General features: G+C 39.6%; 1 protein-coding gene and 1 long non-coding RNA gene across 3 annotated transcripts in view; one reads left to right on the top strand and one right to left on the bottom strand.

The window, feature by feature from the left end:
• Positions 1-18,352, top strand: part of LOC140121192 (uncharacterized) — a 47,023-nt gene extending 28,671 nt beyond the window's left edge. The window contains exons 2-3 of the long non-coding RNA XR_011854042.1: positions 8,490-8,559; positions 17,936-18,352. This is a non-coding gene — a long non-coding RNA (uncharacterized lncRNA). The remainder of the gene's footprint in view (positions 1-8,489; positions 8,560-17,935) is intronic.
• FERMT1 (FERM domain containing kindlin 1) overlaps positions 1-23,817 on the bottom strand; it is a 41,194-nt gene that overhangs the window by 16,105 nt on the left and 1,272 nt on the right. For both annotated transcript variants that reach the window (XM_072140499.1, XM_072140498.1), the window contains exons 2-8: positions 13,911-14,081; positions 10,220-10,453; positions 7,536-7,676; positions 6,445-6,658; positions 4,998-5,100; positions 2,740-2,847; positions 1,896-2,027 (exon numbers count right to left, since the gene is read on the bottom strand). In XM_072140499.1, coding sequence (XP_071996600.1) covers positions 1,896-2,027; positions 2,740-2,847; positions 4,998-5,100; positions 6,445-6,658; positions 7,536-7,676; positions 10,220-10,453; positions 13,911-14,061 — 1,083 coding nt within the window. In that variant the 5' untranslated portion in view covers positions 14,062-14,081. The remainder of the gene's footprint in view (positions 1-1,895; positions 2,028-2,739; positions 2,848-4,997; positions 5,101-6,444; positions 6,659-7,535; positions 7,677-10,219; positions 10,454-13,910; positions 14,082-23,817) is intronic.

The following is a 23,817-nucleotide window of genomic DNA, read 5'->3' as shown; positions in this document are numbered from 1 at the left end:
AGGGTGAATTTTGGGACCCTGGAGTCTCCTAGTACAGAAATCCCTTAAAGCAGTGATCCCCAACCTTTTTCTGCCCAGGGACCAGCTGTAAACATACATTTTCTTCAGGGATCAGTTCGGTGGGGGGTTGAGGTCTGGTGTCATAGTTTCATAGCTAAAAATGTATATTTGAATGCTCCACCATAACTCCCTGTGTGCTTAGCTTACATCATTCCATTTCCTGAAGAAGCACCCCAACTTGTATTGTCCTTTTTCCTGTAGCATGCTCCCCTCCCATGTCCCCATTACTGCATTATGTCTTCCCTCCATGTCTCCTTTCGTTTGCTTCCCTCACCATATGCTTCCAATGTCCCCTTTCACAGCCGAACTCTGTCAAAAACAAAAATACTTACCTTCCTCATTCCCCTGCAACAGTCTTCTCTTCCTTCCCTTCACTAATAGCATGATGTTATGACATCATGACGCTTGTCGTCAATAGAGCAGTGCATTATTTGGTGGTTTTTTTTTTTTGTTTTACAGAGGTCAGGCACGGCCCAGTACCAGGTGTTCCAAGGCCCGGTCTTGGGCCGCGGACCGGTGGTTGGGGAACACTGCCTTAAAGGAATGCTCTTTAGTGTTCAGTACCCCATTAAATCCAGATAAAAGAATACTTTACACCATGGATTAAATTCTGTGAAAGTGCTCATTGGTGTACCATTTTGAGACTGATTATGATCAATTTGGCATCTTTTATTATCCTTCCTTTTGAAAAAAATGTGGCCTCTGGAGCATGGAAAGGAAGTAGGTGATTAAAGGGGTTGTCCAATTTCAACAAATAATTCACGCGGTCTGTGTAAGAAAAAGTTATACAATTTTCCAATATAGTTTCTGTATCAATTCCTTGTGTTTTTATAGATCTCTGCTTGCTTCCCCGCTATAGAAAGCTTCTATGTTTACTTCCAGTGGATAGAAATCCATCCATGGTCTTGGGATGGACACACAGGTGCGGGAGCCATTATTATCACACGGCTCAGATTACTCGCTGTGATATAACGTCTCCTGCATGTCCATCACAAGACAATTGAAAGATTTACATCAACTGGAAGTAAACATACATCTAAAAAACCATGAGGAATTGATACAGAAAGTATATTGGAAAATTGTATAACTTTTCCTTACACAAACTATCAAAAATCAATTATTTTCTGAAAGTGGACGACCCCTTAATTTGGACACTGACACCCCACCTTAAAATGTTGAGCATCACTAACTACTCACAATTTACGGTACACAACATATAATTGTGGTTTTATCTGGTACTGCAGCTCATTAATAAATAATTAAGGGAGGGTTCAAGGTTTCTGAAATCTGAAATCCAATGATTAATGATATTTTGACCCAGATTACAAATTACTCATTGTCTACTGATATGTATGATCCCAGATCCCCAAAGGGATTGAGTATGAACACATACAACCATCCCCAAGCTATTTCATCACACCACCCAAATGTTCTATTGTAAAGTATAAAGATATATTCTTATATTATCTTCTAGAATCACATAGCAGATGGTGGATTTCTCCATTAGAGAAGCAGATGGAAGAAATACACCAATCTTTATACCGAGTAACAGTGACTCCACATTTAATAAGTGCCTGACATCATAAGTGCCAGGGAAGATAACCCGCAGCTTCGTACGTAATAGTTACCTGACCTCTTGTTCTTCTATACCTCAGTGACAGTATATACGATATATATCTGGCATAAGGGTCTACAGGGTCTGGACATATTATTTAACCCCACTAAATACCACTCATTTAATCCCATAAGTAAAAATGGCGTCTACACCCCATAAAAAATAATTATTTAGCTTTTACCCGTATACAAAATTTACATATGACAACATTAACACTTACCAAAATTTTGTTGGACTTTCCTCCTTCCAGGGCGACTTCTAAATTGGAAAGCGCTGCTTCTATTTCATCTGTTTCTCCATCTGTCGTTATCTCATGTGACTCCGATGATAAGGATAATTTACTTATGTGATACTGTGTGGGACAAAGAAGAAATTGTTGATTAGGATTAATGAGCACAGTTATTTTATGTAAATTATACTTCTGAATACATAATATACTGATGTGTAGGGTTCGCGGAAACTGCAATGAAACAGGAGGTTACTGTTGGATAAAAATTTCTAACAGAGCCGGCTTTTTCCCACATAATGTTGGTTTAAAGGGGTTTGGTGGTTCATTTCAGTAAATAATTGATATTATTTGTGTAATCAAAACACAAATAATTCCTCAAGGTTTTCTAGATCTCTGCTTGCTGTACTTCTGTTGAAAGCTTCTCTGTTTACTTCCAGTGGATAGAAATCTGTCCCTGGTCATGTGACGGACATGTAGGTGCATGAGCCGTTATTATCACAGACAGTAATTGGAGCCGTGAGATAATAATGGCCCGTGCACCTGTGTGTCCATCACAAGTTCATGGACAGATTCAATACACTGGAAGTAAACTTAGAATCTTTCTATATGACAGCAAGCAGAGATCTAGAAAATCACGAGGAATTGATACAGAAAGTATATTGGCTCTGGAAAATTGTATAACTTTTTTTACACAAACAATATCAATTATTTGCTGAAAGCAGACAACCCCTTTAAGTGATCGTTGATAATTATGATTGTTTTAACTGAAAATCTCAGTTTTGATTAACTTTCTTCTGATGTACCGTATATGATCACCTTTCAATGCAAAACTTACTTGTAGTGCTGCAAACATAAGCATTTCTTCCTCGGTACAATCGATTTCTCCTAAGAGGATCGCCCATCGTGCTTGCTCAAACAGTTGATTAATACGGACAGCATCATACTGAAATACAGGGAAGGATTGGCACAAAATGCAACTTCTATTAATTATTTTTCCAAAACATCTACTTCTTCTAAAAAAAAAATGTATAAAGTATTCCATAAACTTGTAATTTTCTCAGTTTACACTTTTGTCGGACTGTGCACCATTTTCGGGGATCGCACGGTTTGGACAGGTATTTAACCGGTGTCTGCGCTGGGATTGTGTCGCACGTGAAAGTTTTTTTGGCGCAGCTGCGCTGGCTTCCATGCGGCACGAATTGGGGGGTGTGCAGCCGTACGATTCGACTGATTCGGACTGAGCGCGGGCTTTCATATTGTGTCGCAAGATAATGCACTTACATGCACCAGTAAAAAGATGGTGAACTCTGTCGGACCTGAGCGGGGAAGCGACACATCTTAGTGACTCATGGGACAATGCACTTTAGGTGAACTCCGCGGATGGGGTATGTAAATGTGCCCCGTTGTTTTGCACATCATATTAGGTTGAAGTCAGCCAATTATTGAGCTATTGACAACCAGACAAAGCAGACTAGCAGAGAGGAAAGTGAATGGAAAGGGTATTCAGGATTCAGGGTATCCTGAATAAGACAGCTAGGGATGAAATAAAGCAGCATTCAGACTGATCTGGGACATAGGCAGCAGTGCATGTTATGCAGTACTTTACTGACAGGAGATGGTGCTGAAACCCATAATGTTACATGCTCACTTCAATCTAAAGATATGATAGACAGGATTACAACTGTGAAGAGTAAATTTAAATTATATCTTTTGTCCATACAGTATATGTACCGTACCTACACTCACCGGCCACTTTATTAGGTACACCATACTAGTAACTGGTTGGACCCCCTTTTGCCTTCAGAACTGCCTCAATTCTTCGTGGCATAGATTCAACAAGGTGCTGGAAGCATTCCTCAGAGATTTTGGTCCATATTGACATGATGGCATCACACAGTTGCCGCAGATTTGTCGGCTGCACATCCATGATGCGAATCTCCCGTTCCACCACATCCCAAAGATGCTCTATTGGATTGAGATCTGGTGACTGTGGAGGCCATTTGAGTACAGTGAACTCATTGTCATGTTCAAGAAACCAGTCTGAGATGATTCCAGCTTTATGACATGGCGCATTATCCTGCTGAAAGTAGCCATCAGATGTTGGGTACATTGTGGTCATAAAGGGATGGACATGGTCAGCAACAATACTCAGGAAGGCTGTGGTGTTGCAACGATGTTCAATTGGTACCAAGGGGCCCAAAGAGTGCCAAGAAAATATTCCCCACACCATGAAACCACCACCACCAGCCTGAACCGTTGATACAAGGCAGGATGGATCCATGCTTTCATGTTGTTGACGCCAAATTCTGACCCTACCATCCGAATGTCGCAGCAGAAATCGAGACTCATCAGACCAGGCAACGTTTTTCCAATCTTCTACTGTCCAATTTCGATGAGCTTGTGCAAATTGTAGCCTCAGTTTCCTGTTCTTAGCTGAAAGGAGTGGCACCCGGTGTGGTCTTCTGCTGCTGTAGCCCATCTGCCTCAAAGTTCGACGTACTGTGGGTACAGAGATGCTCTTCTGCCTACCTTGGTTGTAACGGGTGGCGATTTGAGTCACTGTTGCCTTTCTATCAGCTCGAACCAGTCTGCCCATTCTCCTCTGACCTCTGGCATCAACAAGGCATTTCCGCCCACAGAACTGTTGCTCACTGGATGTTTTTTCTTTTTCAGACCATTCTCTGTAAACCCTAGAGATGGTTGTGCATGAAAATCCCAGTAGATCAGCAGTTTCTGAAATACTCAGACCAGCCCTTCTGGCACCAACAACCATGCCACGTTCAAAGGCATCAAATCACCTTTCTTCCCCATACTGATGCTTGGTTTGAACTGCAGGAGATTGTCTTGACCATGTCTACATGGCTAAATGCACTGAGTTGCCGCCATGTGATTGGCTGATTAGAAATTAAGCATTAACGAGCAGTTGGACAGGTGTACCTAATAAAGTGGCCGGTGAGTGTATAGTGTCTACAAATTAAATTGTAAGTATCAGTGTACTACATATAGATGCCATATAACATATTACAGGTGGTTACACAATAACCATGGGTGCATTAATACATATTATAACACTCATAAAACATACTTTCTTACCTTTGGATTCAGATCAAAGAAGCAGAAATACTTAAATCTCAACAAAAGTAGTTCATCTTCTTGGATGCCTTGTTCCATCAGAGACCTCGAAGAGTCCAACCACCTGTGATAGTGAGACTACATGGTTAGATTAAAGGGGTTGCCTTCTGTCATCTCCTAGCATTTTCTATGACTTTGCCATAATGAACACATCAACAGAGAAGCCAGTGATTGGTGACCACAGTCATGTGATGACAGATAAATGATGTCATTGTTATGTGATGTCATCAGGACGTAGTTAGGGATCTTATTCAATTTTGTTTGGTAAAATTGTTTTTCAGGAATTTCTCTGCCCTGCATACAGTCATAATGAAAATAATAAACTAATGTAGTGGTGAAATATTTATACCTTATTATGGTATTATGGCTACTTTTCCTTATGTGTTTTGTAATGTGTGTGTAAGTGTGTGGGGGGGGGGGGCAGGATATTAGGTCATTTACCAATATATATCTATGAATAGTTCTGCTCTGCTTTCTTGACATGTAAAGTGAAGCCTCCCGTCTTTTACCTCATCAGCCGGACGTTCCTGTCCATAAAATGGCCGCAGATGAAGGGTCATGTGATCTCAAACTGTCGATGAGCAACCACAAGTTGCCTTATATTCTGCCCCCCACACTTACACACATTACAAAAAACATGAAGTAAAGTGGCCTCCTTACTCCACCTTTCTCCTTGCCTTTAATTTCTTTCCCTTTTTTCCAAGTTTCTTCTTTCTTATCCTCATACTTCTTATCTCCCTTTCCTCTTTCCTTTCCTAGTTCTGTTGACATATGATAAGGTTATCTCTGGAGTTTTTATTTTTGTTTCCTTTGTTTTTGAAGATGAAAAATAGATTTCACACATCCTTTCAACCAATCTGTTATTTGTGTAGCAAAATCTGTCAATCCTCGTTGTCCTTCCCAAGGTGATTTTTCAGTTTTTGTGCTTGTTAAAGACATTCATTACCCTAATATTTGCTCTTCTACCTTTCTTTGATGTTTCACTCAATGTCATTTGAAACCCAACCATGACAACGTAAACTGTGTAATGCAACAAATATTCTGTATATCCTGTAAAATGTGAAGGAGATGACCACTGACTTAGGCTATATTCACACTGCCGTTGCCCGCCCGTACTGTACCGTAGCGGGCAACGGCAGTGTACGGGGAGAGGAGGAGGAGGTGAGCGCAGCTCACCCCCGCCCCTCTCCATAGCAACCTATGGCGCACAGCCCCGTATTACGGGAAAAGATAGGACATGTCCTATCTTTTTCCCGGGTACGGAACGGTACGGTGCCGCACGTGTGCTGCACCGTACCGCTCCCGTAGGGTGCCGTGCGCCCATAGGAGTGTATGGGGGACGTATATCGGCCGTATATACGTCGGCCGTATATACGTCCCCCATACGTTCGTGTGAATGTAGCCTTACCCAGCGTTAAGTCTTGCTTTGTCGATCAAGGTCCGTATTTGATACATCTGAGTAAGTATTTCTGGAGAGGAGATTGGCTGGCTGAGAGCTAAGATGTTGCAGTTTTGATCTGCCAGTGGACTGTCATTGAACCATGTGATCGTGGAAGATGCGGGGGTGCCATTGACAGGATCATACATGGGCGTCATAGTCTTGCTATATAAACCAGGGCTTCCTGCAAATAAAGACACTTGTCAAGAAATATTTCAAATGTTTTAATTTACGCTATTGTCTTCTTAAGAATAAGGTGGTAAGAATTCTTCTCATACATTTACTAATTTAGTAGCTTTGTTCATTCAAATGCTTTACATAGCCATGTTTGTCACAATTTTAAAAATCCAGACCAATTCCTAAAGGAAAAACCTCCTTTACCTTATTATTTACTCCAAGTTTTTACCAAAATGCAATGTAGGACAAAGGACTTAAAGGAGCTGGGCAAAGTTTACCCATGTAAGTACAATCACCTAATAGGGTCACACATATCAGGTGATATTTATCAAGTGCCAGCCTACACCACAGCCATTATAGCCCACTCAATGCCTCCCCAAGCCCACTTGTTGTAGAGGTGGTGTAAGGGGTAAATACAGGGCCAAAATTGTGCAAGGTCTGGAATTCTGTTGTTTTGAGCTTTTCATGACATGAACTGGCGGACTTCTGGACTCTTAGTAGACCCAGAACCCTTTTCCACCAAGTCGAACCAGGTCTGACTTTGCACAGAAAGTAGCTATAGACTTTAGTTCATATGGTGGGTTGTGGTGATCATGCCCTTGCCCGATCCCCCTCCTGCTCTGCTCTACACCTCGTCATGCTCAATGTGGCGTGCACAGGGAAAAGTCTGCAAAGTGTTTGAGGTGGAGTATGATTTATGCCCTCTCCACCAGAAAACTGGCATAGAGGGCATAATTAAAGCACTACTGAATATGATGGTGTTATATTAATAGAGATTATTACTATTATATTAAAACTGGGCAATTATGTTGAAGGAGGGGGGAAATAAGAAATTAAATTTAAAGGGGCATCTAATTATGAGCATGAACACTTCATATCTTTACCTAGCGATCCAGAGTTACTTGTTGGACTGTCCAAGTTTATAACTTCTTCCAGGACTGTTTCCTTCACCTCTTTTTTCTTTTTCTTTTTCACAGAATCTTCCAGAGGTTTCAACAAAGAAAGTTCCTCAGGCCTTCTGATATCTAATATAATAAAATCCATTAAATCGACTCAAATACACAATATTTAGTACAGATGACCATGTGCTTACTATGTGAAGGACATTACTATATTGGCAGATATGTTTTCGTACCACCTTCCACGAGATTTTGTGGGAGGAATAACAGTATGGTATAGAATGGTAAAAGGAAAAATAATAATCCAAGGGAATATAATATATAATAAATCTCAATTGAACAGATGATCCAAAATTTACATATAGGGTAACTGTCTCAGTTAAAATTTCTGCAGAAATCAGGATTAAGTGTCTACTCTAGTGAGCCCTTAGAAAACACAGAAATAATGATAAATATAACCAAAGTCATGTATTTTATGCTTTTGCATCATATCAGGAAATCATACAGAATCTGGCCCTGACTTTTTAGCCATCATGATGGTATATTCATTTTCTAAATCTTTTTTTTTTTTTTTTTAACTTGTTTTTATTTATTTTTTCATAAACATACATATAATATTCCAACATAAAAATTTATACATTGGGATTCTTTTCTTAGCCAAAGCAGGTTGTTTTAATTTTATTTACAGTCCATCACCTTTAGTCTTGTTGCTAGATTTCTCTCTGCTTTGGTACAGGTTTAGTTTGCATAGATATGTTCTGTATGTTAAAGCTGGCATTAATAATACAATCGAATATTATATTGCATATCATTCAAAGGCATGACCCCATCACTCATGGTCCCCTCCATGGCATGGTCTGCTTAATTTAATCTACACAGGGGCAAACAGTTAACGGATGAAGTATATGGCATGGGTAAAAGTTTTTTTATTTCTAATAGGACCCTAAGGCTGACTACGACTACACAGCTTTTTGTCAGACATACAGCATGATTTGGAAACGCAGAAATAGTAGGTATTACTTTAGACAAATAAACTATGAAAACCATGTGCTTTACTTGCTTTTTACATAACTTCTCTTTCTCATCTCAGTTTTGACATACAATCAGGAAACTAGGAATGAAAGCTGAATTTATCTCTTTAGCAGATCACAAACCATCTTCACTGGTACATTGTTTGGAGAAGGACATGAAGGGACATGATCTGTTATATCTACATTACTGAATGACATTCCTGCTCCCCCAGGGGATCTGTAGTATCTGCCAGACATTGCTATGCTATGGGTACATGCCTTCATTCTCAGCTTAAGTTGGCATGCCAAACAATAGGTATTATTATATGAAACAATGAAATGTTTTATGACAATGACTACAGGCTACAGTAGTAGCTCAACCAATAAAAGCTTTAAAGCATTTTCCTCTGTTGGAAAGAAAATCAGCTAAAAAATTCCAGAGGTGAATCCACACGTGAAGGTTGTAGTGGTTGAATACAGAAATCCCCATCCATAGACATAAGTAATTGTGTCATTTATAAAAAACAGATAATGAAATATCACTTTGTAACATCCGTTTATTTTTTACTCATTTTTAATTCTAACTTCTATCCATGAATATTGAACTGGAGACGGTTTATTCTTTCTATGAGAGAGTCAGTGGTGTTGTTTTTATAGAGGACATTGTACAGGGAGGGGAGGAGATAATCTGTGACATCATCTATTGTCAGTAGTGATGTAATGATGGGTCAGTGTTATCTATATAGAGGTCAGTGTACAGGGAGGGGGGAGGAGATAAGCTGTGACATCATCTATTGTCAGTAGTGATGTAATGATGGGTCAGTGTTATCTATATAGAGCTCATTGTACAGGGAGGGGAGGAGATAAGCTGTGACATCATCTATTGTCAGTAGTGATGTAATGATGGGTCAGTGTTATCTATATAGAGGTCATTGTACAGGGAGGGGAGGAGATAAGCTGTGACATCATCTATTGTCAGTAGTGATGTAATGATGAGTCAGTGTTATCTATATAGAGGTCATTGTACAGGGAGGGAGAGGAGATAAGCTGTGACATCATCTATTGTCAGTAGTGATGTAATGATGAGTCAGTGTTATCTATATAGAGGACATGTACTGGGAGGGGAGGAGATACGCTGTGGCATCATCTATAGTCAGTAGTGATGTAATGATGGGTCAGTGTTATCTATATAGAGGTCATTGTACAGGGAGGGGGAGGAGATAAGCTGTGACATCATCTATAGTCAGTAGTGATGTAATGCTTCTTTAATTGATGGCTATCATATCACAGCTGCATGGTACTGCTGGCCGCAGTTGGGAACCTCAAAATGGTTAGTGTATGGGTGTTTCAGAGTAACCTTCAGAGGTTTCCATAATGTAAAGTTTATTGGAACAACATGAGAAAATGTCTATAACTATTACTTCCATCATACATTGACATAAGTAAACTAGTGTTTCATCTTTACTACTCTCTCTTCTACTAATGGTCAGAGTGGTAACATAAAGCATGTGGGCCCAAATCCCCAGTCCTTTAGACTCTGCTTATTGCACACACATCAATGCGGAGGCAAGGTCTATAGGACTGGGACTAGGTTTGACCTCTCCAGATAAACTCCTCCTTACTGAGGAATGTGGTTCAGATCTTGTTCTTTATACTTACTCAGTGTTCTGCAGATTTCTGTAACTGCTTTGAAGACCAGAGATGAAAAGCTGACTTTGAGTCTGACAGTCTTCATATTTGGCAGCCGGAGACGCAGAAGCTTGTGCTGAGGAGTAAAGAAAAGCTTTGCATTTGCTTGTACTCCATATTTGTCCAGGGTCCAGTGAGTCTTTAACAACCAGCAGTTTTTCTGTTCCCACCATAGTCCATAGTCTGACCAGTCCCTTGCAACACCTGCAACACCAAAAAAGAGTCAAAAGAAAGAGTCTTTCCAATCTACAAATTATATAAAAAGTTTATTTACAATGATATGGTGCAAGGCTTTTAAGGTTTCTGTTTGAGAAATCAGCAGTCACACGGTGGACAAAGTGGGTTTCAAAAAGCTCCCACAATTTTTCAGTTTTGAGTGACTCTTTTGTGTATCATCTTTCTCCACTTTCCTCCAATTGCAGATATCACAGGCAATACAAATCAGGCAAGTGTGAGTTTAATTACCCAGTTGGGAGAGATGGGTGCCACAAGAACAATGGTTTGGTCAACAGCTATCTAATGTTTACTGGGACTTAACAATTTTGGTGTGGTGTAGACCTGGGAGTAGATTCTCAGCCTTAAAGGGATATTCCACCAACTATAAGTATTTGCATCCTTTAATAGGGTCTTATCTACTGATTCCATTACTGTTGAATTTTTTGTTGATATCTTCCACCATTTCCGAGTTATTAATACCATTCCTATCAGGATCTTATATGGTAAGTAGGCTTTTCACTGTCAGATGGGCAGTCCTCAGCTCAAGCAGATAGTCTGGTACCACCCACCTGACAGTAAGGAGAATAATTAGCATATTAAAGGAAACCTACCACTTGAAGTGGCAGGTTTCAGAGGGAACTACCGAGCACCAGCTCAGGGTGAGCTGGTGCTGGAGCTTAGTTGTGTTAGTGTTTTAAACCGCAGTATCGCGGTTTAAAACACTTTTTAAACTGTATGACCGTGCCCGCGGCTACATAGGAAGTGAATGAGAGCCGCGGGCACGGTCGCGTGCATGGTGCGCCGAGCGCGTACCGCCCTGCGCCGAAGCAGCTTCGGCCATAAAGTTTAAAAAGTGTTTTAAACCGCGATACTGCGGTTTAAAACACTAACAAAACTAAGCTAAACACTAACAAAATCAAGCTTATACCTGCCACTTCAAGTGGTAGGTTTCCTTTAAGTACTACAAAAAAATATTTACTCAAGGACAATACGGATTCAAGAGAAAGAATCAGAATCAGTGATGCAATCCATATGCAAAGAGTTGGATTTGATGAATGTGCCGAAAAGTGCTCTTTAACCACCAAGTCAAATTTATTAAAAACGACTTCTTTAAACCCAGGACATCAATTACTGCAACTATATAACATTTATATTATATATAATGGCAGCACAGTGGATTAGTGGTTAGCATTACAGCCTTGCAGCACTGAGGACTTGGTTTCAAGTCCCAGGGTCAACATCTCCAAAGAGTTTGTATGTTCTCTCCCTGTTTGTGTGGGTTTCCTCCGGGTCCTCCAGGGTTCTCCCACACTCCAAAAAAACATACAGGTAGGTTGATTAGATTGTGAGCCCCATTGTGGACAGGGACCGATTTGGCAAGCGCTGTGTAATCTGTGTGCGCTATTTAAATAAAGGAATTATTATTATTATTATATAATATATATATTATCTGTTTGTCAGAATTTGTATTTGCATTTAGAAAGTTCCTGTACAATTCCTTCTACTTATAATAGGATCTTTATACGCTGCTGTGGCATCATCTGTAGTAACTACAAAGTGTTCAGAAGAAGACAATGTAAACAAATACCAGGAGAAAGTATACATAACACATTGGAACTGAGATACACAAGGTTTTCTATTCATTTCCTTTAATGCCTAAGGCACAGAGAGATTAAGTAACCACTGAAATAAAAATTGGTATTAAGAGGTTTTCACTGAGAGCAAGACGTTACCTTGAGGCCACTAATTCCTTCTGGTAAAACAATACCTAAACTACACTGAGGCGCTCCCCCTGCTCATTGTGACTCTGAAGGCTGAATGTGCTCCATTGTGTAGTAAAAAGTCACAGACTTGCTCATTCATAATATTCTAATCTTACATGTTCTTAGACGGGCCATAGCGAACAAACTACTACAAGGAGATGTGGAGATGTATCTAAGCTTCCCTTTATCTGGGCCAAAGTCTAAATTTACCATTGCCCCTTTCTTATATTTAAAAATTTTTGTTAGGGCATTGGGGTGTCTTCTTGGTGCCCCATGATTATCAACACCCTACAGCTCATACCTCACCTGCTTTCACCTACAAACTAAGATACATATTACCGTATTTTTCGGACCATAAAGTGCACTAAAAATCCTTTGATTTTCTCAGAAATCAAAGGTGCACCTTATAATCCAGTGCACCTTATATATGAACCGAACTTACAGACAACAGCTGCCTTGAACTGTGCACAGGTCTGCCACCTGCTGGTCATTCATCCTTATAATCAGGTGCGCCTTATAATCCGGTGCGCCTTATATATGAACCTAGACGTTTCAGCAGGCATTTATTGATGGTGCGCCTTATACACCGGTGCACCTTATAGTCCGAAAAATACTATTCAGGCACTTTAGGTTTGTACTTAAGTCAAATTTGTGTGTGAGTCGGAACTGTATATTTTATAATTGTAGCTCCAAACTAAATTTTGTTTTTGTCCCACTGAAAATTGAATTTTCAAATTGTTTATGCTGTAATGGGAACAAGGATTATCAAAAAAGCTTCATTACAGACACCTTACAGCTGATCATTGCAACCTGGGAGTAAATTAAAACATCCAAAGAGCTTCACCAGAGGTCAAAGTGGGAAGAGAGGTCGTCTGTAACTAGGGGTCGTCTGTAAGTCGATGTCCTTAAGTATGGTACTCTCTGTATATGCAGTTGAGGCCAATACTAGACTTCTGATACCGATCTATTTATACAAGGATTGATCTTCATTCATTCATTTATTTTTGTGATGTAAATAGTCCATAAACATTGCAAGAGGATTTGACTGACATGAAAAAAATAAACTCCATGCTAAAATCTGGAGACAGATATGAATTTAATTTTACTATTGTATTCAATTTCATGAAGTGACTGCATGCTCAATTCCACATTGTCCCGTTTTTTTCGGTACTATATTTGTAATGTCCCAGCGCAGAGGTCATTACTAAAATGTATTGCTGGTAATCTTGCTGGAGTAAACCCAGTAGGCCTGTTGGGATCTATAACTCAGAGATCCAGCTTTCCAGACAGTATAACATAGCTTTTCCAAGCAATCTCTAGCTTTCCTCTTATTTCGGCTGCAACCAGATGAAATAGCCTACATTGTGCATGCTCCAGTCCTGGTGACTGTGCCATGAGCCTGCAGCGATGAGAGAGAGGACTTGGGCATAGCAGAGAAGTCTTCCAGGAGGTAGGTCAATGCCCTAAGGTTGAGGAACTACCTCACCTACAGATAGGAAGAATGTGGGGACCCAGTCGGCAACTAAGGATGTTGGTTGGGTCAGTGACGCTTATTTTATTTTTGAATTCTAACACTTTGGAAAATTTTTATCCAATTGTAGTAACCCTTTAAAGTGACCCTAGCGGTTAGCAGCTCTGGTATTATTCAGTACAAAATAATGATGTATAACTTTAAGACTTACCAATTTGTTCTACCAGTTTGAACATTACTCCACCGATGTGAAGGTCTCCCGACACTCTTATCGTGGCAGCTAAATTCTCGGACTCATTCTGTTGATCCACGGTCACACAAAGCTCCCATGAGGCCGGTCCAACAGCTGCTACATGAGCCATTGTGGTTAATTCACCGGCTTCTATCATGTGAAAAAGAAAAGAGATAATAAACATGACGGAGGTTTTCAAAAACAAATTCACACGTAGAAGATGCATCAATTTATGAAATCTACAGAGGACCTATAATGTGTCAGTTGTGCCAAACATTCTTCACTCATGTCGGAAATTACCCAATTTACAGTATGGTTTTATTTCGCTCTAGGGTTAATAGAACTACAAATCCTGGCCGGCCCTGGGAGCCACATATCAGGATGCGTTGGGCTTTAATTTACAAGAACTCGAGAACCGAATATTGTAGATCGCTAACCCAATAATATTGCTTACACTTATTAATGGCTCAAATGGTCAAATGGTTCATTTGAATCAGAACATTCTCACTTAATCAAATATATCCATCTAAAAGATGAAGCTAGACAGGAAAGTTATGGCCCAAAGGATTTTTTGGTGGAGCTACCATAGATTATAGTGCTATCATCCAATGGTACCAGCTGACACTTTGAAGTATATGGAGTCCCTACTATTCCTCGAACAGTGTATATTGGGGGAGGTAAGGATTGAAAAATTGGGTTTCACCACCTCATTCGTTTGTTTTCCTGGAGGTAACCTTTCACCAGAAGAGTCTGGCATCATTTTTACTTCTTCAATTCAGGACATATACAGGCGGTCCCCTACTTAAGAACACTCGACTTACATACGACCCCTAGTTACAAACGGACCTCTGGATATTGGTAATTTATTGTGCTTTAGTCCTAGGCTACAATGATCAGCTGTAACAGTTATCACAGGTGTCTGTAGCTTTAGTGTTAATATTGTTTCTTATGACAACCCAACGTTTTTAAAATCCAATTGTCACAGAGATCAAAAAAGTTCTGGCCTGGATCACAATGATAAAATATACAGTTCCGACTTACATACAAATTCAACTTAAGAACAAACCTACAGGCCCTATCTTGTATGTAACCCGGGGACTGCCTGTACATGACTTAGTTAAGCTAAGTGTGCATGTGTGTAGTGTAGTTGGGTGAGATAATTGTCAGATAGATAAGCATTGACCTTCAGATATATTTTGTGTTTGGGGATTGTTCTAAGTATTATTTTATGTTCACACTTAGTTTTGTTTAGTGATGAATTTTTAAGTTAGCCCAATCCCCCAATTTCAGCAGGTCTGATTGACCCTCATGTGTATGGTGACCTTATGTCTCTTACCCCATGGTAGATATTAGTAGAAAGAAGGATCAAGCGGATGTTTTGGATTATGCTAGATTCCATTGTTCTCTTAGGTATAATAAGTTGATGTCCAAAGTGTCTAGCAGGTTTAACCCTGCTGCCCATCCAGTATACATATAATCTTAGCTGAGAAAAGCATGCATGTGTTTAGGGGTGAGGAGATATGAGAGATAAAGTAGCTACTGATCAAATATGCATTTGTCCAAAAGTTAAGGGCAACATCATTTTAGAGGTTGTATGAAGGTTAAGGGAACACCTATGGTTATGTATTCCATAATATACTGTTCAACAGCTACATTTCTATGTAGCAAAAATAGAGAATACACAATTTCCTAAATGTCAAGGTCATTGTGTAATCCCATGTGAATATATCCTAACATGTAAAAATTAATATTTATAGCAATTAACACAGAATTAAAATGTAAATGAGATACATGCAAGTTCAGATACATGCAAGTTATCGGAGCTAATCTGGTACGTGATGCTAATTTCCTTAATTATCTGACAAACCCTATTTAACTGGCAGCCTAACTTCCCAGTTTTCATAGCAGATTGTCTAGATGAACGCCAAAGGGGCGACCCTATCAGCCATAGCAAGAGAAGTTGGTTGTTCCAAGTCTGTGATTTTTAGAATATTACACCTTTACAACATTACAAACTCATTAAAGTCCCTCAAGGCTGGTCATCCTTGACAGACAGATGTAATGGATAATGCAGAGAATTTCCATAGGTAATTGTTTCAACACTACAGCTGGAATTGCTCACAATTTCAGCACTAAATGGAGTAATGGATCTCTCTCGTCATACAGTGTCTCGATGTTTAAGAGCATTTGGACTGAAAGTGGACAGAAAAGTGTCCACAGTTCATTTTAGCAATGAAAGCAAGTTTAAAGGAAACCTACCACTTGTAGTGGCAGGTTTCTGATGGCAATACCGAGCACCAGCTCAGGGTGAGCTGGTGCCAGAGCTTATTTTAGTTAGTGTTTTAAACCGCGGTATCGCGGTTTAAAACACTTTTTAAACTTTATAGCCGGCGCAGGGAGGTACGCGCTCGGCGCTTACCGTGCGCGCGGCTAAGCCGAGCGCGTACCTGCCTGCGCCGGCTATAAAGTGTAAAAAGTGTTTTAAACCGCGATACCGTGGTTTAAAACACTAACTAAAATAAGCTCCGGCACCAGCTCACCCTGAGCTGGTGCTCGGTATTGCCATCGGAAACCTGCCACTACAAGTGGTAGGTTTCCTTTAATTTACTTGAATCTGATGGGAAACATTATATTTGAGACCATATACACCTTTTAACCTAGACTCAACAGTGAAGGAGGTAGACTCTTCCTCCAAAGCATAACATAGACACACCTATAAAACACAAGCTAGGGCATAGGAGAGGTGCTTCACTCTTACTCATAGCAAAGTTTGTCAATGATTCCAATAAATGGCCTCAATGTTCTTTTTTTTATTATTCTTTGTACTTTTTCTCTTTATAGGCGAGGAACAATAGGCTCTTCTGAAACTACGTTTGGGAACTACTTACATATATGTTTACCGTGCCTATATAATCCTTTTTTTAATCAACGTTTATGCGGTTGAAAAAAGACGCACGTCCATCAAGTTCAACCAAGGAAGGGGATTGGATGAGGAAGGGATTAAGGGGAAACAAGTCTATATATCATAACTGTCTATGTTATTTAGGTGTAAAAAGGTGTCGGTGTAGTATACTTCAGTATACAATTTTCTAACTACAGGCAGTCCCTGGGTTACGTACAAGAAAAGTTCCATAGGTTTGTTCTTAAGTTAAATTTGTATGTAAGTCGAAACTGTATATTTTATAATTGTAATTCCAGACAAAAACTTTTTTTGCCCCGGGGACAATTGGAGTTTTACATTTTTTTTGCTGTAATGAGACCAAGGGTTATCAATAAAGATGCATTACAGACACCTTACAGCTGATCATTGCAGCCTGGGAGTAAAGTAATATCCAGAGAGCTTCACCGGAGGTCAAAGTGGCCAGAGAGGTCTGTCAGTAACTAGGAGATGTCTGTAAGTCGGGTGTCCTTAAGGACTGCCTGTATATGATAAATACAGTGTAGTAGGCTATATTTTTAACTATAACCAAAAGCTAAAAATGTTGACATACTAAATACCATCAAGGATATATGTATATCTCATAGAAACCTATTGGAGCACATTTACTTACCCGTCCTGTCGCGATCCCCGCAGTACGTTGTCCGATGAGGATTCGGGTCTGCCGCTATTCCCTAAGATCGTGCGTCCAATTTCCTGCATGTGTCGCTTCCCCCGCTGAGGTCCGCCGGAGTTCACCATCTTCCTCCCGGTGCATGTAGGTGCTAATCTTGCGACACAATTTGCTTTTTAAATACTGCGGTTTGTCCGAATCAGTCATGTTGTCCGACATCCACGTCCCCCCGATATGTGAAGCATGTAAGCCGGCGCGATGCGCCACAATCCAATCGCGTGCGCAAAAACCCAGGGCAATTCGGCACAAAATGGAAAAAAATTGAAAAACCCGACGAAAATGCGCTGTTCGGACCCTTAGTAAATGTGCCCCATTGTCTGTATAAATATAGTAAGTATTGCAATGCATTTTCACTTATTATAAAATTCATAAGTTACTTATTCTTTTTTCCAGGAAGACATGACACTGCAGGATGATGGATTTGCCTGTACGCTTGCTAAGCCAAATACGTGATTACTGAAGAAAAATCTAGGTACAGCTATTGACATCCTGCAATCTGGAATTTATAGCAAAATTATGCACAAAGGCATTCATCAGGTTTATCTACATTCCTGCTAATATCTCTCTCCTGAGGGCACGTGCTGTGTGCTCAGACATCTAGGGATACAAGTCGCTGCTTGTGTGTGGAAACAGTCATACATGGAGTCCTGAAGCTATAAGTAGTTCTGGGAATAGAGGCTCCAACCACACACAGAAATCTATAAAGCTATGTAATGCAAGATGGCTGAAATAATTGGGACTACTACTGCATTTATGAAAATCTTTTTAAGCCCTATGTAAAAAACCAATACAAAATATCTTATAGTTTATGGTGTTTTTGCATTACAGATATTCATCCCCTATTCACAGCATATGGAGCACAGGAGTTTACTGCCAATTGCGGGGATGGATACGGATTATGTTGGTTATAGAAAAAACCCTTTAAATTAATCTTGGGTACTAGATGCCTGGAATCATCGAACAACAAGGGGTTTAAGAATTAAGTTGAAACGAGAAATATCTAACCGATGCAGCTTTTTATCCTGCATCAACAGCACAATTTAAAAATGTGGAATTTTTTGTCACTTTTTGTCCTTTTTGAAAAATTCCTTCATATCTCGATATCGGGTTATCAGAATAAACACAAACAAATTGTCTTTCTTCAAGAATTATAGTAAGTACAACCTGTAGTAATATTAATATACATAAATAGGGTTTCCATGATAAGGATGACCTACTCATGACATTTACTACTTAGAGAATGAAGCTGGACTTCTGTTTCTGTTCATTCACATGGGGTTGGGGTCTTGTGTATCAATCTGCTTTGATATTGAGATGCTGATGATGACCTATTCTAACAGTCAAGGGTACCTCATCCACACAGCATGATATACAGTCTTATCTGGACAGGAAAAGTAGGACTCTCTCCAAGGAGTCCTGTTAGGATTTACTCAGTTCCATACTATAGGATTGTTGAAAGTGTTTTTGAGCAAAGCATTTGACTATCTCCGGCCCTCCCATAGACAGTGAACGGTAGAGCAGGATATAGCTGAGGGACAAGCACGACATATTCTGACTCTTCCATACAATTGAATTGAGGAGAAGAATGCCGCCCCACCCACAAGTGAGAACGGGATCCACATTCGCCGATTTGCTGGTGGTCCTGTTCACGTGATCAATGGGCATCCCAACAGGTGGACCCGATCAGCTTGTAATCCTCTGTCCTTGAGAATTTGGTATAATATATAATATTTATATTATAGAGTGTGTTTGTGTGATTAAGAATTCTTTACCATGCATTACCATTTCAGTCTCCGAATATATAATCTTTACCTATATATTTATCTTTCAATGAAAATGTAGTAAATAATATTATTCTCACCTTCTAAAATCAGATTTTTTAAATAAATAATAGCATTTTATAAAAATAGTAAAGTTATAGGAAATCCCTGGATCGGGGGAAATAGAGTACAGCTATAGCATTCCCTACCGGTGATGTGAATAACATTGGTTGTATTCTGGTCAATGGCTCCTGTTAGGGGTTGAAATATAAAATGAATTTTGAACCTGTTGTTTTTAGAAGCAGAAAAAAGGGCAAATTAATGACTTTCACAAGGCCTGAATTGTGATTCATAGACAACTAAGTCAGAAGAGATCAAGTGGTGAAGTCTGAAAGGTATGAAGTGATGAATGCTTGCTTCCAAAAAGTACATGTGGTTCCAAGATCTTCTGATAATTGAAGAGGGGTGAACATCTAGAACATTCACTTTAATTAAAGTGAATAACATTGACTGTCTTATGGTTAATGGCACCTGTCAAGGGTTATGATCAGTATCATACTGGGGTTAATTGGGCCAATTAAATATAATTATTTCATAGTTCCCTAGGAAACAGACCCTAGTAACCTCCAAAGTATGTTGTCTTCTGCTGCATGTCTGGAGTTTTCCAATATTAGGTCACTGCCTGGGCCTACCAGAGGATCAGTGCAACAGTGTTTTTGATGTTTAATGCAGCAAATGAACAGGTGAAGTTTTGGAAGCAGGACATGAGTGACTTTCACTTGGGACAAATTGTGATTGGGCCACATATAGACATTGTATATGAAGAGATGATGTTCGGCACACAAAACCAAGCTTGAATTAAAAACATGCTTCCTTGTTTCTTTATTTAATGAAAATACATGCTGACAGAAAAGCAGGCATGTCTAGATCTACATTTTCTGTCAGCAAGGAAGGACATTTTCACTACAGCTTGGTTTTGTGTGCCGAACATCTTCTCTTCATATACAAGCATTGGATTGTGGGCTTAGGATAATTTTTTGTGCACCTGTCGTCACCTAGATCGTGTAGTGAGTGCCCCGATGAGGAAAGGATGAGCCAGCTTATCCCAATCTTTCTTAACATATAGGGGCATATTTACTTACTCGATCCCGCAGTGCGTTGTCCAACGAGGATTCGGAGCTGCCGCAATTCACTAAGGTCGTGCATCCAATTTCCTGCATGTGTCGCTTCTCAGCTGAGATTCGCCGAGTTCACCCCCTTCTTCCTGGTGCATGTAAGAGCTTTTTAGATTCCTCGGTTTGTCCGAATCAGTCGGGTTGTCCGACGGCACGCCCCCCCGGTTTCTGACGCATGCAAACCGATGCGGCACAATCTGATCGCGTGCTCCAAAAAACCGCGGCCAATTCGACACAAAAAGGAAATATATTCGGCAAACCCTACAGAATCACGGTCCGCGGACCCTTAGTAAATGAGCCCCATTGACTTCGATTTAACCGCCAACCGCATAAGTAATAGGGCATGTGAGCAGTCGAATTTTACCATAGATGAATTAGGTAGCCGGTTCTGAATGAACATTTTAGGTGGTTGGATTGGTGTCTGACTATTACTCTCCTAAAGAAGATCACGTGCTCTATGAAAGGAGGCATGTCATATTAATTTGCCCTCCCAAATACAAATCTAATACAATTATATTATTATTATTATACATTTAAGCCTCTATGAGATGTCAAAATGTTTGTGGACATTACCATTTTCTTAGTATCAACAGTTATACTTTATCTTTATTGGGCCTCATATAATAACCTTTGTTACTCAGCATGACCCACACAAGATAACAATCAACACTATTGAGGTCACTATTGAACATGTCTAACATGTTGGGAAATGCAGTCACCTTTGATAACCCTTCATGATCTGTCCAACTTTTCAGGCTATCATCAATCACTGGAAAATACAAGCATACAACACAAGGTCCCATACACATTAGATAATCTGCTGGATCAACTTGGATCAATTTAGTTACTTATAGTCACTTAACAAGCCCAAGTCAATAGAACATCTACATATCCTGTCCTGAAAATGATTCCTAGATGAGATGTAGAGTAAGCCGGTAGAGAAGTCCCACTGACTATACTCTTCTTACATCCCCTTTGTGGTAGTTACATGAGTGTATTTGATAACTCAATTTTGCCAGATATTTTTGCTGATGCTTTTAGCATTTAGAATACAAAATAATCAAAGAATGGTAAGGAACAAGCAATGAGGTTATTATAAGAATACAGCTTTTTAGGATCTCCTATTCCAAAAAAGGAAGAATTACATTAGCAGAAATTATTTTCTTCTCAAAGAGAATTTGTCATTTTGTTTAACGTGTCCACCTGTAGGATTCCTCCAGTTGTGAGTGTGTCCCTAGACCAAGTGTAATGGTATATCTCTAAGATCGCCATCTCCAGGGATAAAGAAGCACTTTTGGGCACATCACAGTCCGCTCTAAACAAGTTGGGTGCAACTGGCCGCAACCAGTTTTTTTAGCTTCTTTGCAGCAGGAACAATAAAGCAATACAGAAATAAAGTCGTAGGGCATCTGGCCACTAACTATACAATTCAGTAGTTTTTTCAGTACCAAGAAACTGTATCCACTGTATACAGCAATTGGCAACACACATAAAGTTTTTCCCAGGAGCAGAGGTAGCCATCCTCTTGTGCACCTTCTGACTTTTTAAAGCAAAACCTCAGAGCTGCTGGTGATAAGCCCCAATCATCTCAATCACCTGGAGTGGCTGAACAGAAGTGGGACTAAGCCCATCCCTCCAACTGCAGAAGTCAGGTCCCCAAGACCAGGTTTTGGCTTCCTAGAAAGTGTAGGACAGAAACCTAGGTACATATACACCATGTAACACTTTTCCCCTGGTCCTGTCACACAAGTGATAATGTCCAACTGATGCTGACTTTGTAAGAGCACATCCTTTTGACAAAAGGAATGGTAATGGTCATTAATTTATTACAGATAATCCATACAATATACAGAGTACTAAGTTGAAGATGATGGGCCCCAGTGCAAAATCTGTGCCAGGCTCTCACCTACAAATTATGGTTTATAGTACTACTTACGCCCATGAATATACAGTTCTAAGCCAAGATTTTTTGGAGCTTCTTTAACTAGAACTAGCACTTTCCATCTAAGACAATTACTGTGACCATATTGACTATGCATTATTAGTATTGTGGTCTTGAAGGGGATATCCAGTTTCATATATTTTTTTACAGTGCTATCAAAATAATAATAATATATAATAATAATATATTTTTGTTAGGTGCTTTCAAAATAATAATAATAATAATAATGATAATAATAAAGTAATGAGTTCCTTGGTTTGTTATGCGGTCCAGTGCATCACCTACTATCACCATAGTTGTCGTATAGCGGCTATGCAGTGACATCACACTGACACCACACTTTGACTGGTGGTGATGGGAGGAACTGCACTGGACCAGATGCCCTGTCAGAAGTAAGTACAACTTTTTTACCATTATTATAGCAAAACCAAACCACCCCCTTAATGTGGTGCATGTGTATTCAGTATATATATATAGAAGTGACTCCTCCACGAGCTGTGAATACCCTTGTATGGCATATAAACCTGTCAGACAGAACACAATAGCTTAAACATGCCGTATGTGTTTAGTAATATGCAGTGTAATGTGTAATGATTATGTCATGGCCCAGTGCTGCTAAGAGAGAGATCTCTATACAGCACCATTCCTTAAACATTTGTTATGCCGTTGAAGAAAAGCAGTGTGTGGGTGCTATACAATTTTCACTAAATAACAATCCTTTTTTGGTGTGTTACTCTTTTGTAACTTTGGCACTGTACTTGACAGTTACGCCCATTTTACAGCAAAAGACTGGTATATAAAGGGGGGAATTAATCAATTTGATCTTTGTTTTTGGTGCACAAATTATTTGGCAATTTACTAGGATGTTAGATTGTGGCGTAAGGACATAATGATCTGGTGCATGACCGAAAGGGTTCTGAACTGTCTCTACATTCATGAAGATGAAATAGAACTTGGTAGACCAGCTCTTAGCTCATCTATTTTTTAATGCGCCAAAAATTGCAGCAAAGAATTGGGAACCTAGAAAGTTTCAGGAATACCACAAGAAAGTGTCAGGAATATCAAACTGCGCTTAAATTGAGCAGTTGATCAAAAATAAAATTGATGGAAAAGGACCAATATTGTGGTGTCAACACTTCATAAATATAGTGCACAAGGGGAAAAAATGACAAAGAACTGAAGGAAAGCCAATAATAAATGCCTCCTGAAGTGTCCAAATAACGTATTGGAAGCCCATTGGATGTTGATGCCCACTCTTCCAGGACCATAGGAAGTCCCATCCCTTTTTCAGAAAAATCCCAAGACATCAGATTAACAGAAGGTGAACTAATACTTATGCTGCACCCAAAAAGTCATAAAATATTATTGGGTAATACAAAATGTAACATTAAATTATTA

Source organism: Engystomops pustulosus, chromosome 3 (genome assembly GCF_040894005.1).
Source record: "Engystomops pustulosus chromosome 3, aEngPut4.maternal, whole genome shotgun sequence".
Taxonomy (NCBI): Eukaryota; Metazoa; Chordata; class Amphibia; order Anura; family Leptodactylidae; genus Engystomops; species Engystomops pustulosus.
Note: the sequence above shows the minus strand (reverse complement) of the source record. Positions and strands in the feature narration are given on the sequence as shown.